The sequence below is a fragment of the Toxorhynchites rutilus genome, chromosome 1, assembly GCF_029784135.1.
Source record: "Toxorhynchites rutilus septentrionalis strain SRP chromosome 1, ASM2978413v1, whole genome shotgun sequence".
Classification (NCBI taxonomy): domain Eukaryota; kingdom Metazoa; phylum Arthropoda; class Insecta; order Diptera; family Culicidae; genus Toxorhynchites; species Toxorhynchites rutilus.
The window spans coordinates 23,890,136-23,903,239 of NC_073744.1; the positions used below are offsets into that span (position 1 = coordinate 23,890,136).

The 13,104-nt window shown below is 42.4% G+C and overlaps 1 protein-coding gene across 9 annotated transcripts in view; it reads left to right on the forward strand.

Moving 5' to 3' along the window:
• LOC129763542 (uncharacterized) overlaps positions 1–11,554 on the forward strand; it is a 350,843-nt gene extending 339,289 nt beyond the window's left edge. For all 9 annotated transcript variants that reach the window (XM_055762726.1, XM_055762731.1, XM_055762729.1 and 6 more), the window contains 3 exons: positions 280–486; positions 545–831; positions 9,472–11,554. In XM_055762726.1, coding sequence (XP_055618701.1) covers positions 280–486; positions 545–831; positions 9,472–11,314 — 2,337 coding nt within the window. In that variant the 3' untranslated portion in view covers positions 11,315–11,554. The remainder of the gene's footprint in view (positions 1–279; positions 487–544; positions 832–9,471) is intronic.
• The last annotated feature ends 1,550 nt before the right edge of the window (positions 11,555–13,104 follow it).

The window sequence follows — 13,104 nt, forward strand, 5'->3', positions numbered from 1 at the left end:
CTGTAATAAATGAGCAGTAAAGTTTAGATTTCATCGCATTCCACAAACGTGCTCGAGTTGATGAAGAAAGCAATCATGCAAGTTTGGGGCTAACGAGCTCCCCTTCACCCTGTGCATCTTTTCAAGAGGGAAACCGATACACATGAGTGTACCGACCGAGTGTTAGCTAATGTCAGTGTTTAATTAAGTGAACTATGACCTCCGCTTCAAGGGTTAACCCTCATCAACACCAACCACGGAATGATTTTATTTCAATTCTGTTTGTTTCGAATACCACAGGTCGCCTGCACCTGGGATGACGTGAAGCTGCTACGAGTGGACATGGAACGGAACGCCTCTTCGGCGATTCATTTTCGCACCAAGCTGCTGTCCGCAGCCTGCCAGATGCAGTCGGCTCTCTCCATCACGGATTTAGGTCAATTATACTACAAGCCACTGCGCGACATGCACGGAACGGTGGTGCTATCCTGTGTTAATTGTATAAAGGTATGACTGTAATTTCAAACATCAATTGTTGAGTTCTAATCGATTGATTTCCTTCCAGAGTCCCAAAAGTATATCGGTACTAAACTCGCGCTGGATCCCACTGAACAAGATCCACAAGAAGCTAGCCCTGTCCACCGAGGAGAGCGGCATCAACGAGCTGCTGATGAGCTCGATTCAGGACCAAATCAACTACCACCAGGTGTCCAACATCCGGCTGCCCCGCGGACTCTATGTGGGCTATCTCAAGATGCAAAGCTCGGTGGATGTGATCCAGGTGGTGGTTCCCGTGAAGGCGCCCAACGTCCTGCCCCACTGCAAGATTCGAGACAATCCCCACGTATCGGCGTAAGTGTGGCACGTTATTGTCTTTTGCGTTTAATATGACACCACCCCTGGGGAATGAAGCAATGAGGGGAATGAGGGTTGGGACCGAGACGTGACTGTTAATTAAAGCACGTGTTGGTTCACTGTCGCCGATTGTCTGTCAACTGTTGGCAGTTTGCCCGGACGTGTAATTTAACGCTAGAACGTGTGCGTCTCGATTTACCCTCTCTATCTGTGTCGAATTATTATCTGAATTTGATGAAGCTTGCTTTGAAATGTTGTTTCTCGAATTGTCTGTTTAGTTGAAGCCATATTTTCACACGATAGGCCAGGTGTCCACCATTAATTTCTAGAGTGATATTTTGATGCATGTCAGAAAATGTCAAGACAACATTCAGCTTGAAAAAAAGTAGAAAGTTCGGAACTTAGCGGCACGAACGTAAGTTTGACGTAGAACTTTGATTGTTCGGAACAATATTTTCAATGTAATTCTTTTCATTGTTCAGAAATCTGTTATTTGACCTCTTTCTGAAACCCCACATGGCGACCATCATGTACTGATAATCGTCAAACGGGGCATAACGAACAAAAAAACAAAATTAGCCCTCGGCAGGAGGTTCAACTGTCTAACTGAAAATGATTAATGAGTATCAGTGTGACACATAATAGGGTGGAACGGTAAACGTATGTGGATTAGCAAACAAAAAAAATGTCGTCATTGATTACATGACGTTAATGGAGAGGAATCAAAGAAATGTTGGAAATACTTACGATTATACGATTTGTGACATTTTGAGGCAAAATACACTTGAAATCATAAAGCTGCTTAATTTTTACTGGATAGCTGTGGTATTGTGATATCTTTCCATTTTCTTATTCTCATTATTAGTCTTATTCTAAGTCATCGGGTGTAGTAGCTTTTTGGTGAAATAAATGTTCGTTTGCAGACTATCTTTCACACACTGACACTGTGGGCCATTACAATACCAATGACATGATGATTTTCTATGGAATTGCAGCCATCTTACTAACCCACTCCACCATCTACATCACCCTTATTCCTACACATTGACTGGATGTCTGATTTATTCGATTGAACGAATTATTGCACACAATTTTGTGTTGCATAAACCATTACCGAGAACCAAGCTAAAGGTAAGAATGCATAATACATGATTTACCTTTGCATTCGCGCGCAAAACATACCTCTTTTATTCGTTAAATTGCTCACTTGTTTTACTATAATACTATGGTGTATATTATAACATACAGTAGTCGTTCGCTAACTGGTCCTGGTTTAACTGGTCTGCTGTTTAACTGGACGAACGTTAACTGGTCTTTGGACCAGTTAAAAAGCAGAATTTCGTAAACAATCGACGCCATATTCAAATGGAAGATTTGCTGTGAGGGGCATTCGAATGTAATTTGAAATGTTATGAAAATTGACATTATTTTCGCATAACAAAAACGTTGATGAAACTACAGAAAAATAGTTTTCTCAAATTATATTTCATACCTGTTGTCGCACTCAATGCGAAACTTCCATTGGAATCCTTTTGTTTATCCAATTACATGAACAACGCGAATTAAACAATTCATTGAAGTTCCCCTCGATTTTATTTGACGTTTAACATGCCGGACCAGTTAAAACGCGAATGTCGATAACTGGTCTTCCCTTTTCGCCCAGTTAGTGAATGTTTACTGTATATCGTAAGAATGATTCTGCGTAATATGCATTAGCAATCTCTTAATTTTTCGTTACATTGTTGAATTTTAGGGTTCCCCTAATTTTATTGCGCACACACACGTACTCATACGCGCTCACCTGTCATCTGCCGACCCAAGACCGCGTCCGTGTTCCTGGGGAGAGCACGTCGCTCGATCCCGCTATCCGACTTCCTGGGGAGAGCACGTTGCTCGATCCCGCTGCGATTTCCTTGGGAGAGCACGTCGCTCGATCCCGCTGTCCGATTTGCTAGGAAGAGCACGTCACTCGATCCCGAGGCGATTCTGTACTGAGGGAGGCGAGCTTCGGGGCTCGATTCCGTTGAACTCCGGAAAAACTCCGGTCCTTCAGCGGAGAAGATAAACTCCGCCGGCAAACTGCGGCACACTCAAACTGAGGTACACTCTCCGCCACTCCACCACCAAACTTCCAAAATGGCCACCGGCCTGATTCTACGCGGCGTGTGAGGTGAGATGACAATTGTCACATCACCATCACGCAACTCTCCTCACTCTATTCCTACAGTCGTTTCGGATGCCGTGAGAGGTTCATTTGATGTATGTGAGAGGATGAACAGCAAGTGACAAGGCGTTCATTCTGCTGGTTGCCAAATCTGATCAGAGATGCCACATTAGCACATGTGTTCACGAATTTGTAGACATTTAACTTTTATCATAACCTTTTATTCCTGCTGCAGGCTATTTAAAATAGTGACAAAACATTATTGATTCCATATGATAAACGAAGCTGGTCAGTATGTCAGACATTAGCACATATTTACAAATATTTCAGATTTTTATCGCATATATTTGAGAAAAAACATCTGGCATCCCAGAATTTTATTTGTTTCGCTCAGAGAGGTCAGATATTTGTTTTGCTGCAGTCAGTACCGTATCTATAGATCTGATTTAACCTGACCTGTTGTTAGTATATCAGGACATTCTGCCGAATTTGCAGGTATTTGATTTAGATTTGGTGAAACAGTTGATTGCATCCTGTAAAGTTTAGCATTTTTGTTTGTTTTGGTCGTAGTTGCTGCTGCTCTACGCACTCTCAGTGTTAAATTGTTGCTCTGGCTCCGGCTCGGGCATATACCACGGCTTCTGAAATGGATATGCAGTTCGGTGACGATGACTCGCGGATAGATAGATGAAACACAAGACCCATATGATAGATATATTTTAGAGAAAATAAATAGATTTCATGAAATGAAAATAATTTCGGTGTGCTTATTCGTCCAATTGAGGAATAACAGACTCACTACCGCTTTCACAAAAAAAAACAAACTACTTGCAATTTGTCTTTCGTACTGTGAAAATTGAAGATAAATTGAATTTATTGATACATATAATACCATTACTATCGATTCTATACGACCCAAAAAAACACTTATTATTCCTCTTCCTTTTTTCATTTGTTTTCATGCACTGTCGACACCTCAAGACATGTCGACGATTGTCACCTAGAAATCCCAGTTCATGTGACAATCGTCACGTATATTTGAGAGCGGGAATAAAGTGAGAGTTCATTCAAGTGAGATTTCTCACGGCATACGCCTGGTGGAATCGCGTGACATAAGTGACAATTGTCATCTCACCTCACACGCCACGCAGAATAAGGCCGCACGTTAGTGACCGGCCTCACACAATGAGGCAAATCAGAGAAAAAACTTGCACCCGCGACCAGCACCGACTGCACGGTACCAAATCCCTTTTTCGAATCCCCTTTTCCATTTTCTCCGCTTGACAACTATTTTGTTCTCGCCAAGCGGTTGACAGTTGCGCTGGCAAAATGAGCGCGAAGCGCCGCGTTGTGTGTGCTGTCAGTTATCCTCTTAATAGAGACCCTAATTTTAGTGACGCCCAAACGTTACAACATTTTTCGCAGAGTGACTTCTCTATACAGAAATCAAAGACATAGTCCTACGTCAAAATGAATGGGTTATATCTATGATATAATCGCAAGGTTGACATAGGACTACCGATGACTTAGCAGTCATTTGTTTGTATGGTTTAAGTTATTGATTGAATGAAAAAAAAATCAGAATTCGATTGAATTCGACATATTTACTGTGTAAGTTTGTCAGTTGAGAGTTTGAACAAATGCCATGTTGGGCCAATTCATGCATTGTGACAGATTCTTGGTTTTTTTCGCCTCTTATAAGTTCTTTCTTGTAAGTTTTGACGTAGTACTACATCTTACATAAAGGGTGCCAAATCAGAAAACAGGTCACGTTTTTATGAAATAAAGTTAACGTTAATAGCTATTTTTGCCGCGAACGGATTTTGGCATACCAAACGCATTGGAAATTTCCTAAGATTTGTTTGATATGCTATACATTACAATCCCATAGTCATAGTTAAATTGATGAAAATTGGAAGCGTTCAAGGAAGGAAGGCAAACTTTCAGTATCGTTCTGTATTCAAAGGAATGAATATCGCTTGTTCTTCCTTTTTTTGCGTCATCACATGTCTTTGTTTCGGATTGAACTGTGGACGCGACCAAATTACTTACTCGTTGATGTCTCTGGCATTGCAATCATTGTATCAAACTGACGCCATTCCATTAAGGTTCTGAGGTACAGAATTGTTTGGGGAATCATCAGGCTATGCTATCGTCAGCTCACCAAGAAAATAAATGTTCTGGAATTTTGTCAGTGATTTGGTTTCTCATGAAGGCAGGAAACTCTCTCCACAAGGGATGACAGCTAAGCTAATCTAGGCTGGCAATATTAACAGAAAGGGCTTCTGTTGAGAAGAGCGCAAAACTGAGATAAGTGTGTAAATATTTAGTTGCTCCTTGTATACGTACGTATGTGCTTCATAACCCGTACATAAAAATAGTGCATCTTCGCTACGCTGAAACCCCATTTGTAACTGCTCCCGTGTGCATTGGCCCTGTAACGATGCAACAATCGCCTAATTTTTTCATGCTATGATTGACGATTGTGTGGTATTGCAAATGATGCAGTCGTAATCAGGCGAATCTCTCAGCCTCTGCTGAGGCGAATGTTCAGCCTTTTTCCAAGCAGTTAACATTGTTTGTTTTGTGTCATCATAAAGGCTTCGACACTGCATCAATGCATTGAACTGACGCTATGGTGAGTCAGGTGTTAGGGCTGTACACCAAAAAATTACCAAGCTATTCAATAAGTTATAATAAGTTATTAATTTATTTAGGCTCGCGTGCCAGTCGCAAAACTGCTTTCAACTAGGATAGCATTTGCGCTAATCTTGATCATATTGAAACAGTGCTACTCTTTTCGAAGTTGTTGAGATTAACAGATATAGTTTATTTCGTTTATTTAGTCACCAACAAAGTAAATGTCGATCTGATATTTTGTATGTGATTTGGTGTCGCCTGCCAGTAGCAAAACTTTCTCCATTAAGGATGACAGCTGCTCTTATCTCGAGCATGTATTGTTCTGCGAGCACAAGAATGAATCATCAAACAAGTATTGTCAAATGATTCTATAATAAAAAAAATTCAGGGCGACCAAACTAATAGAACGGTTATTCCAAAATTTTCGTAGCATTATAAACTGCAGCATAAAGGGTGTGTCACATCAAATTGCATCACGGAATAAACGCTGTAGAAATTTAATTTTTAGGAATTATATCTTCAGCTTTCGCTTATAATCAGATAAGAGTGAATAGATCACGTTGGCCATGCTTCACTGTCAATTTTACGTAAATTTGGAAAAATGTCGTCGAACGAAAAAGAGCGTCGTGAATTAATCCTGTGCACTCATTTCGAGAATCCGGAGTTGTCACATCAGGACATCGGTAAGATGCTGGGAATCGTCCAATCCACTGTCAGCAGAGTACTAAAACGATACTTCGAGAACCTAACCATCGACTGGAAGGTGAAGAACGGCAAAAATGGATGCTCCGTCAGTGAAAAAGATCACAAGCGCGTAGTTAAGCAGTTTAGACGTGATCCGAGAAGTTCGGTCCGGGATGTCGCCAATAAGCTGAATTTGTCAAGTTCATTTGTCCAGCGGACCAAGCAGCGGGAGGGCCTGCGTACATACAAGGTTCAGAAGGCTCCTAACCGCGACGAAAGGCAAAACATGGTGGGGAAGACACGAGCCCGGAAGCTGTACACCGAAATGCTGACGAAGCCGCATTGCCTGGTAATGGACGACGAAACCTACGTCAAAGCGGACTTTCGTCAGCTGCCGGGCCTGTTGTTCTTCTCCGCAGAGGACAAATTCAGCGTTCCGGAGGAGATTCGCAAGCAGAAACTATCCAAGTTTGCCAAAAAGTACATGGTGTGGCAAGCGATCTGCTCTTGCGGAAAGCGGAGCGCCCCCTTCGTGATGACCGGCACGGTAAACGGGCAGGTTTACCTCAAGGAGTGCCTACAGAATCGCTCACTACCACTATTGAAGCAGCACGAGGGCCCGACCATCTTCTGGCCGGATCTCGCTTCGTGCCACTATTCAAAGGACGTGTTGGAGTGGTACGAAGCCAACGGGGTCACCTTCGTGCCAAAGGAAATGAACCCGCCCAACGCGCCGGAGCTTCGCCCAATAGAGAAATATTGGGCGATTATGGAGCAGACCCTCCGGAAAAATCCAAAAGTTGTCAAATCGGAGGCGGACTTCAAGAGAAAATGGATTTCTGTTCAAAAAATGGACGGGGTAAAGAGGAAGGTGCGAGCATACGGGCTTGGGCTCGAAGTATGAATAAAAAGAAAATGCCAAAAGTTGTTTAATATTTTTTATTTTACTGTCTAAAATTTTCAAAAGGATCGGTCTACTGGGCGAATTTCTACAGCGTTTTTTCCGTGATGCAATTTGATGTGACACACCCTTTAGTTTTACGTCAACAATGCGGTCATGTGTTGAACATAACCTCCTATATATATTTTTTATTTTATAGTTCTAGGCATCATACCAAACGTAAATTATGATAACCAAATTTACTTTTAACGAAGAACATAATCTATCACAATGCATGAATTGATGATATCAGTATTTTTTCAAACACTTTACTTACAAAGCAAATGTTGAATTCGAAAATTGTCATGAATTAAATCAATACAAACAAATGAGTACTAAACCAACGGTAGTCCCACGTCAACATTGCGGTTATATCATAGATATAACCCACCCATATTGTTCATCCAAGTAAGATCCTTCATGATCATGAGGAAGTATTGAACATGCCAACTCCCGGAGAAGACGATTCTTTCGACGTTCAACTCGGTTGAAAGCACTGTAGCCTTGCGCATTTGTGGCAACGAATATTGCATCAGTATTCAATTTATTAAAATGATAAATCGAAAATATCGGTGACCTTCTTTAAACGAGGGTTTTTCGTCTAGTCCTCCATCATCATTCATTATGATTACTGGCTTGATTATTCATTGATACCGAAAAATTTCGAATTCAGGCAGCTCCCATACCCTTTTAAAATCGAGCCCATGAGTGTCAAACGACAATGAAGTGTCTTTCTTAAGGCAGGTCGAGAAGGAGTTTGAAGTAATTTTCTTCACAAGGGCCCACAAGGGTTTGAAAAAATACATATATAACCAATTTTTACTCCCATCTCCTATTTTTAATCGCGATATTTGTATTTTTATATAAACAATACCAAATAAATGATCTGTCGAACGGATTCAGGACGAATTCATTTACCATTAAATGCCAGATGGCACTTCGTCCTCTTCATTGAACTTTTACCACATACATATGCGAGTAATCTAAATTCGACTAAAGCTAGGCGCATCGCCGGCAAGCTGAAAGCCTTTATGGATGTGCACAATGAATTATCGAAATTATTCTAAACATACACATTATCGGAATGCGAAGTAACCACGCTATTGTGGTTAATTCTGATAAGAAACCTGCTGGAGAACACGTGTGTAGATCCATTGCGCCACAGTTACTTGAATCATTAAGAACATCATTACCCATTTTGAATTAACATTTCTTAACATTATGTGTGTCGTTTGATGAATTGACGCAGTCAGGACAACGTCATTCTACGATGTCATGAGCTGTGCCAATAAACCACGGTCAACATATACGCAAAGGTAGAGAGCGAACGACTGCGATTCCTTTGACACAATCAACAGATTACATTCACTTGCGAGACGCTATCTGAGCAACACCGACACAGTCTTTGTTCAAATGACAGCACGTGTGTTCAAACAAAAGAAATAAAGCCTTTCATGAGCTCCATTACAAAATTACACGTATTCCGTCCAACATGTTGCTGGATGTATTCGGTTGAACGACAAAAGCTCATTTTTAGTTTGGTTAATCGACAAAATACGCTCTGATCATAAGAATAATGTAATTTCTTCTGAAATTCCAGATCCATCTACTGATCAACTACTTTCCTGTACTTTGAAACCCGATGATTTCAGATCCACTTGAACGGATCGCAACTCAAGTTCAATCGAATTGTGCAAATGTGGCAGCCTTGCCATGCAATTCGACATTGGGCTATTTCTGTGAATCCAAAATGATAATGGATTTTCGGGTGAAATGAATATGCTTTTACCATATTCGCCTCAGCTAACCAAACATTCAATGTTCATATTAATGTCAAGTTCTGCAGCTTGGTGAAGAGCAATGAATATATTTGCAAGTTCGTACAAAAAGAAAACAATATGGATGTGTTTTGAATTCAGAATACCGAAATAAAAAAATTATTCTTTGAGTTTTTTTTTTATTTTTGACGGTGGTCCAATACGATCCAATACACCATACGCAGTCAAACCTTCACGTTTCTGCTCGATATCCACGTGGAATCTAACCTTCATCGATCACAATCGATTAATTTTGAAATAAATTATAAATTAGTTATTTTGATTGAACAGCCAAAATATTCACTAAAAATAATTTATATAGCAGAACAACGTTTGCCGGGTCAGCCAGTTATTTGATAAACCTAACCTTTTTTTCTTTCCCTTCCCTCCAGCGACGAATGGGAGCTAATTAAACAGCACAAAACATCGAGCATTCTCGAGTTCCGGCCGAAGAACCAGGGTCCCACCGAAGTGCAGCTGCACTTCCTCGAAATACTCACCAAGGCGGTGCACAATCTGTTCCAGTACATGGACATCCCGATCGACGTGGCGGTGGCCCATCGGCTGTACGACGTCGAGGTGATCGAGCTGAACAACGACGTCAGCTTTCTGATCGTTTGTCCACCGGCGGAGAGCAGCTGCGCAGTGCCCGGCCAGAAGGACGTCCTGTTGCAGCGGGGAGATCTGTTCTCAATGCCCATCCAGGCGTTCGAGATGATCCATCTGAAAACGTACCAAGGCAGTATTGTGCAGAAGTATTCGCGACTGTCCTGTATCCTAGAGCTGGATACAATGATGGCGAATCATCTGCACCGGGAAGCATTCAGTTCATCGGAGCTGCAGAAGGCGAAGGATCGCTTGACGAAGCTGCAGGATCTGTCGAGCGGGTTGAACACAATCTGGAAGGGAGTGCGCTGGCTCATGGATGTTATAGGGTACGCTAGGGATCGAGCAAACATGCCGGAGTTGAACATGAGGCAAATTTTGGACTACAAAAGTACGTACTTCGGTAAGAAAGGTGCGGCGGATAAGAAGGGAGCAACAGAAGCAAAGCTTCTGCAGCCACCAGGAAATATTCCAATCTTTCACAAAAGCAGTCCGGGTCGAGGCTCATGGCCGGGTCCGGCAATAGAAAATTCCCTAGGTCAGAACGGCCTGCTGGATGCAGAACATTCCAAATCCGAGCAGCTGCTGAAGTACAATAGTCAAAGATTTTTGAACGCGAGCAATGTCAATTCAAGGAAAAATAGCGCTGATTCAGCGTATTCCAATTCGACCAACAGTTATTACTCCGTGACGAATGTGGAACCGGAGAAGGAGTTTGTCACTCCTAGACTTCCACCGTCCAGATCGGAGGACACTCTGATAGTCGATTACAAGAGGGCTTCCGAGCAAGCCAGCGGGGGCAAGAAGCGTCCTCCGACGATGTATTCCAGCTATTCGGCAACATCCAGTCCCCTTCTGAGCGTTCGTACGCCCTTCGTATCAACAATTTCCACCGCTACTAAGAGCACGACCAGTGAGGACTCCGAAAATCAAACCACGAATACTTCCCCACTGAAGGTCATCAGCAAAAAGTCCCGCGAGCAAGCGTTGAAAACGCTCAACAAAAATGAACCCGAGTATGAGCCAATAGTGACGACCTACTTGAAACCAACGCTAACCGCATTGCAGAACGAAGCTAAGGGATATCAAACCTCCCTCCACATAGCGGAAGAAACACCAAACCCCCTTCCTCCGGACGTGGTCGATCATCACAGGGCAACAGGCGAAGCTCCCGTACCAGATCTCGCTCAATCGCCCCAACGCCGTCCATCGCAGTCGCAATCTCCCGAGTCGGGCAGTCAGTCCACCAGCCAACCGGAAGCCCTCTCACCCCTCACCACCAGCATCGTCCAGGTGTACGCCGCCTACGAGACGGGTCTCCCCAGTGGGACCTCTCTCAAGCTTCGGGTCACCAATCGAACCACGGCCCGTGAAGTGATCGATTTGGTTGTGAAGCAGCTCAACATGGCGGTGGTTCTCAAGGGCAAAGAGGGTCCCATCTATGCCGCCGATAAGCTGGCCAACTTTTGCCTGGTGGCCGTCATTGGGGCTAGGGAACGCTGCCTGCGGGATGACTTCCGTCCACTGCAGCTGCAGAATCCGTGGAAAAAGGGCCGCCTGTATGTGCGCCAAAAGCAGGATCTCCTGGCGGCGATTGAGCACTCCAATCGTGACACGGCCGATATCTAGTGATAATGTGTGTGTATGTGTGCGCGTTTTGTGTGTCCTACTACTGCTGTTACTACTAAATGCTACTTCCTGTAAAATAGTGTCTGTTTTTCCCCTCTCGAGTATTTGTGTACTCTATCCGGTAGGTAAGGTTGAACAAATGAGACGAGTGTATGAGAAAGTAAAGAAGACACCGATGTGATAGAAATATTTTATATGCGATAAATTTGGTGGATAAATGGTTTTAATGCATGCTCTCTATCGAAATCTTTGTTTTAAAAAAATCACTAGAAAAATAGTAAGGGATTATTTCATGTTATGATACTTGAAAGCACCCATCCATCATCGAAATAATTTCCCATTCCAATCATCATAGTTCAAAGACAAACCGGAACCGGATTACGGACCTAGGCATCAAAAGACATCAAAATGAATACCAAAAAAGTGACGCAAGTGACGTGTGACGATTTTTAATACTTAGCCGTGTTTCCAGAGAGCAAGAAACAATTCATACATAGTGTACCCTACAAAGCGTAGTAGAAAGGATATTCGCTAGCGTTGTTGGCGCAAAAGACTAGCCGAAATTTTAACCTAGATGTAAAAACTGAAGGACAAAGTGAGACGAAAATTAATACTGTTGTTATTCATACATGACAAAGGTAGATGAGGGCATTGTTATTACAAAATATCGATCGCGTATGTGGAAATTGGTTAGCAAACGAGAAACCCATTGGTGGCGGTAAGATAGCAAAAACCAAAAAGTACACCCGCACCCTATTGAAGAGATCAAACTGTTGGGTTTCCTGTATTTAGAGCTTTTCCCCCTTTCTATTGCGAAGTGCGTAGGCGAAACCGAAATCTTATGACCGAGAAAATGATTTACTGGCGTTATTCCTCCACCGAACACAAGAAAAGCAAGAAGACGAAAGGTACCATTCTGTAAATTGAGTAAAACAAAAATCACACAACGAGCTTATTCCTTCGTTATACCTTAGAGAAGGAACAATCCGGTCCAGAGTGTGGGTTACTGATAATTCTGGGTCGAGCTAAACGTAACCATGACACATCAGTCGGATTTGTTTAATAATTAAACGATAAAACAATGTGTGGAAGCTACAAGTGTGCAAATCAAAATGTGTATGTAAAAAGTAATACAACAGAAACTTTTGATGGACAGTTACGAAAGCACGAACCACCCCTCCCCAAGCAAATGGTAATAGATATCATAGAGACACAAACCCACAGCAAATACGAAGTCCCAACTGAATTTGGAATTTAGAATCTACAAGATGCACAAGAGATTATCTATACATGTTGAAGAAAAATAATTAGTTGGAGTTCTCGATTGGAATCCGAAATCCTTATGGCTGGGGAGAATCTTGCCGCTTGTCACCTCTCGATCGACCGTTAGCAATGAACGTAACAGTCAAATCCATGATGCGGGTTGTAGATTCAGGATAGAACTGAAATCTCACCCTGTACGACTTCAAAATGAGCACGAATATTGCATGTGCGAGAAGAAGCAAAATACCGGAACTCGCCTTAGTGTTTTCCTGCGAGTGTTGTCTAGCTACACTTAAAGGTAATATTATATCATCAGGCACGTAGCGTAACCGGCACGGCACGTTTAATGCAAGACCAATATTATTGCGTGTGTTTCAAATGTATATGCGTATATATAGCGGAACGGCTCCGAACATACACAGCACGTTTCAGACAAATGCATGAAGGATTTCTCGAAAAGAATATTTTGCCGGTGCCGGGCACGACTACACGGGCGAGTAGCACCATACATACAAATCAAACGTCGA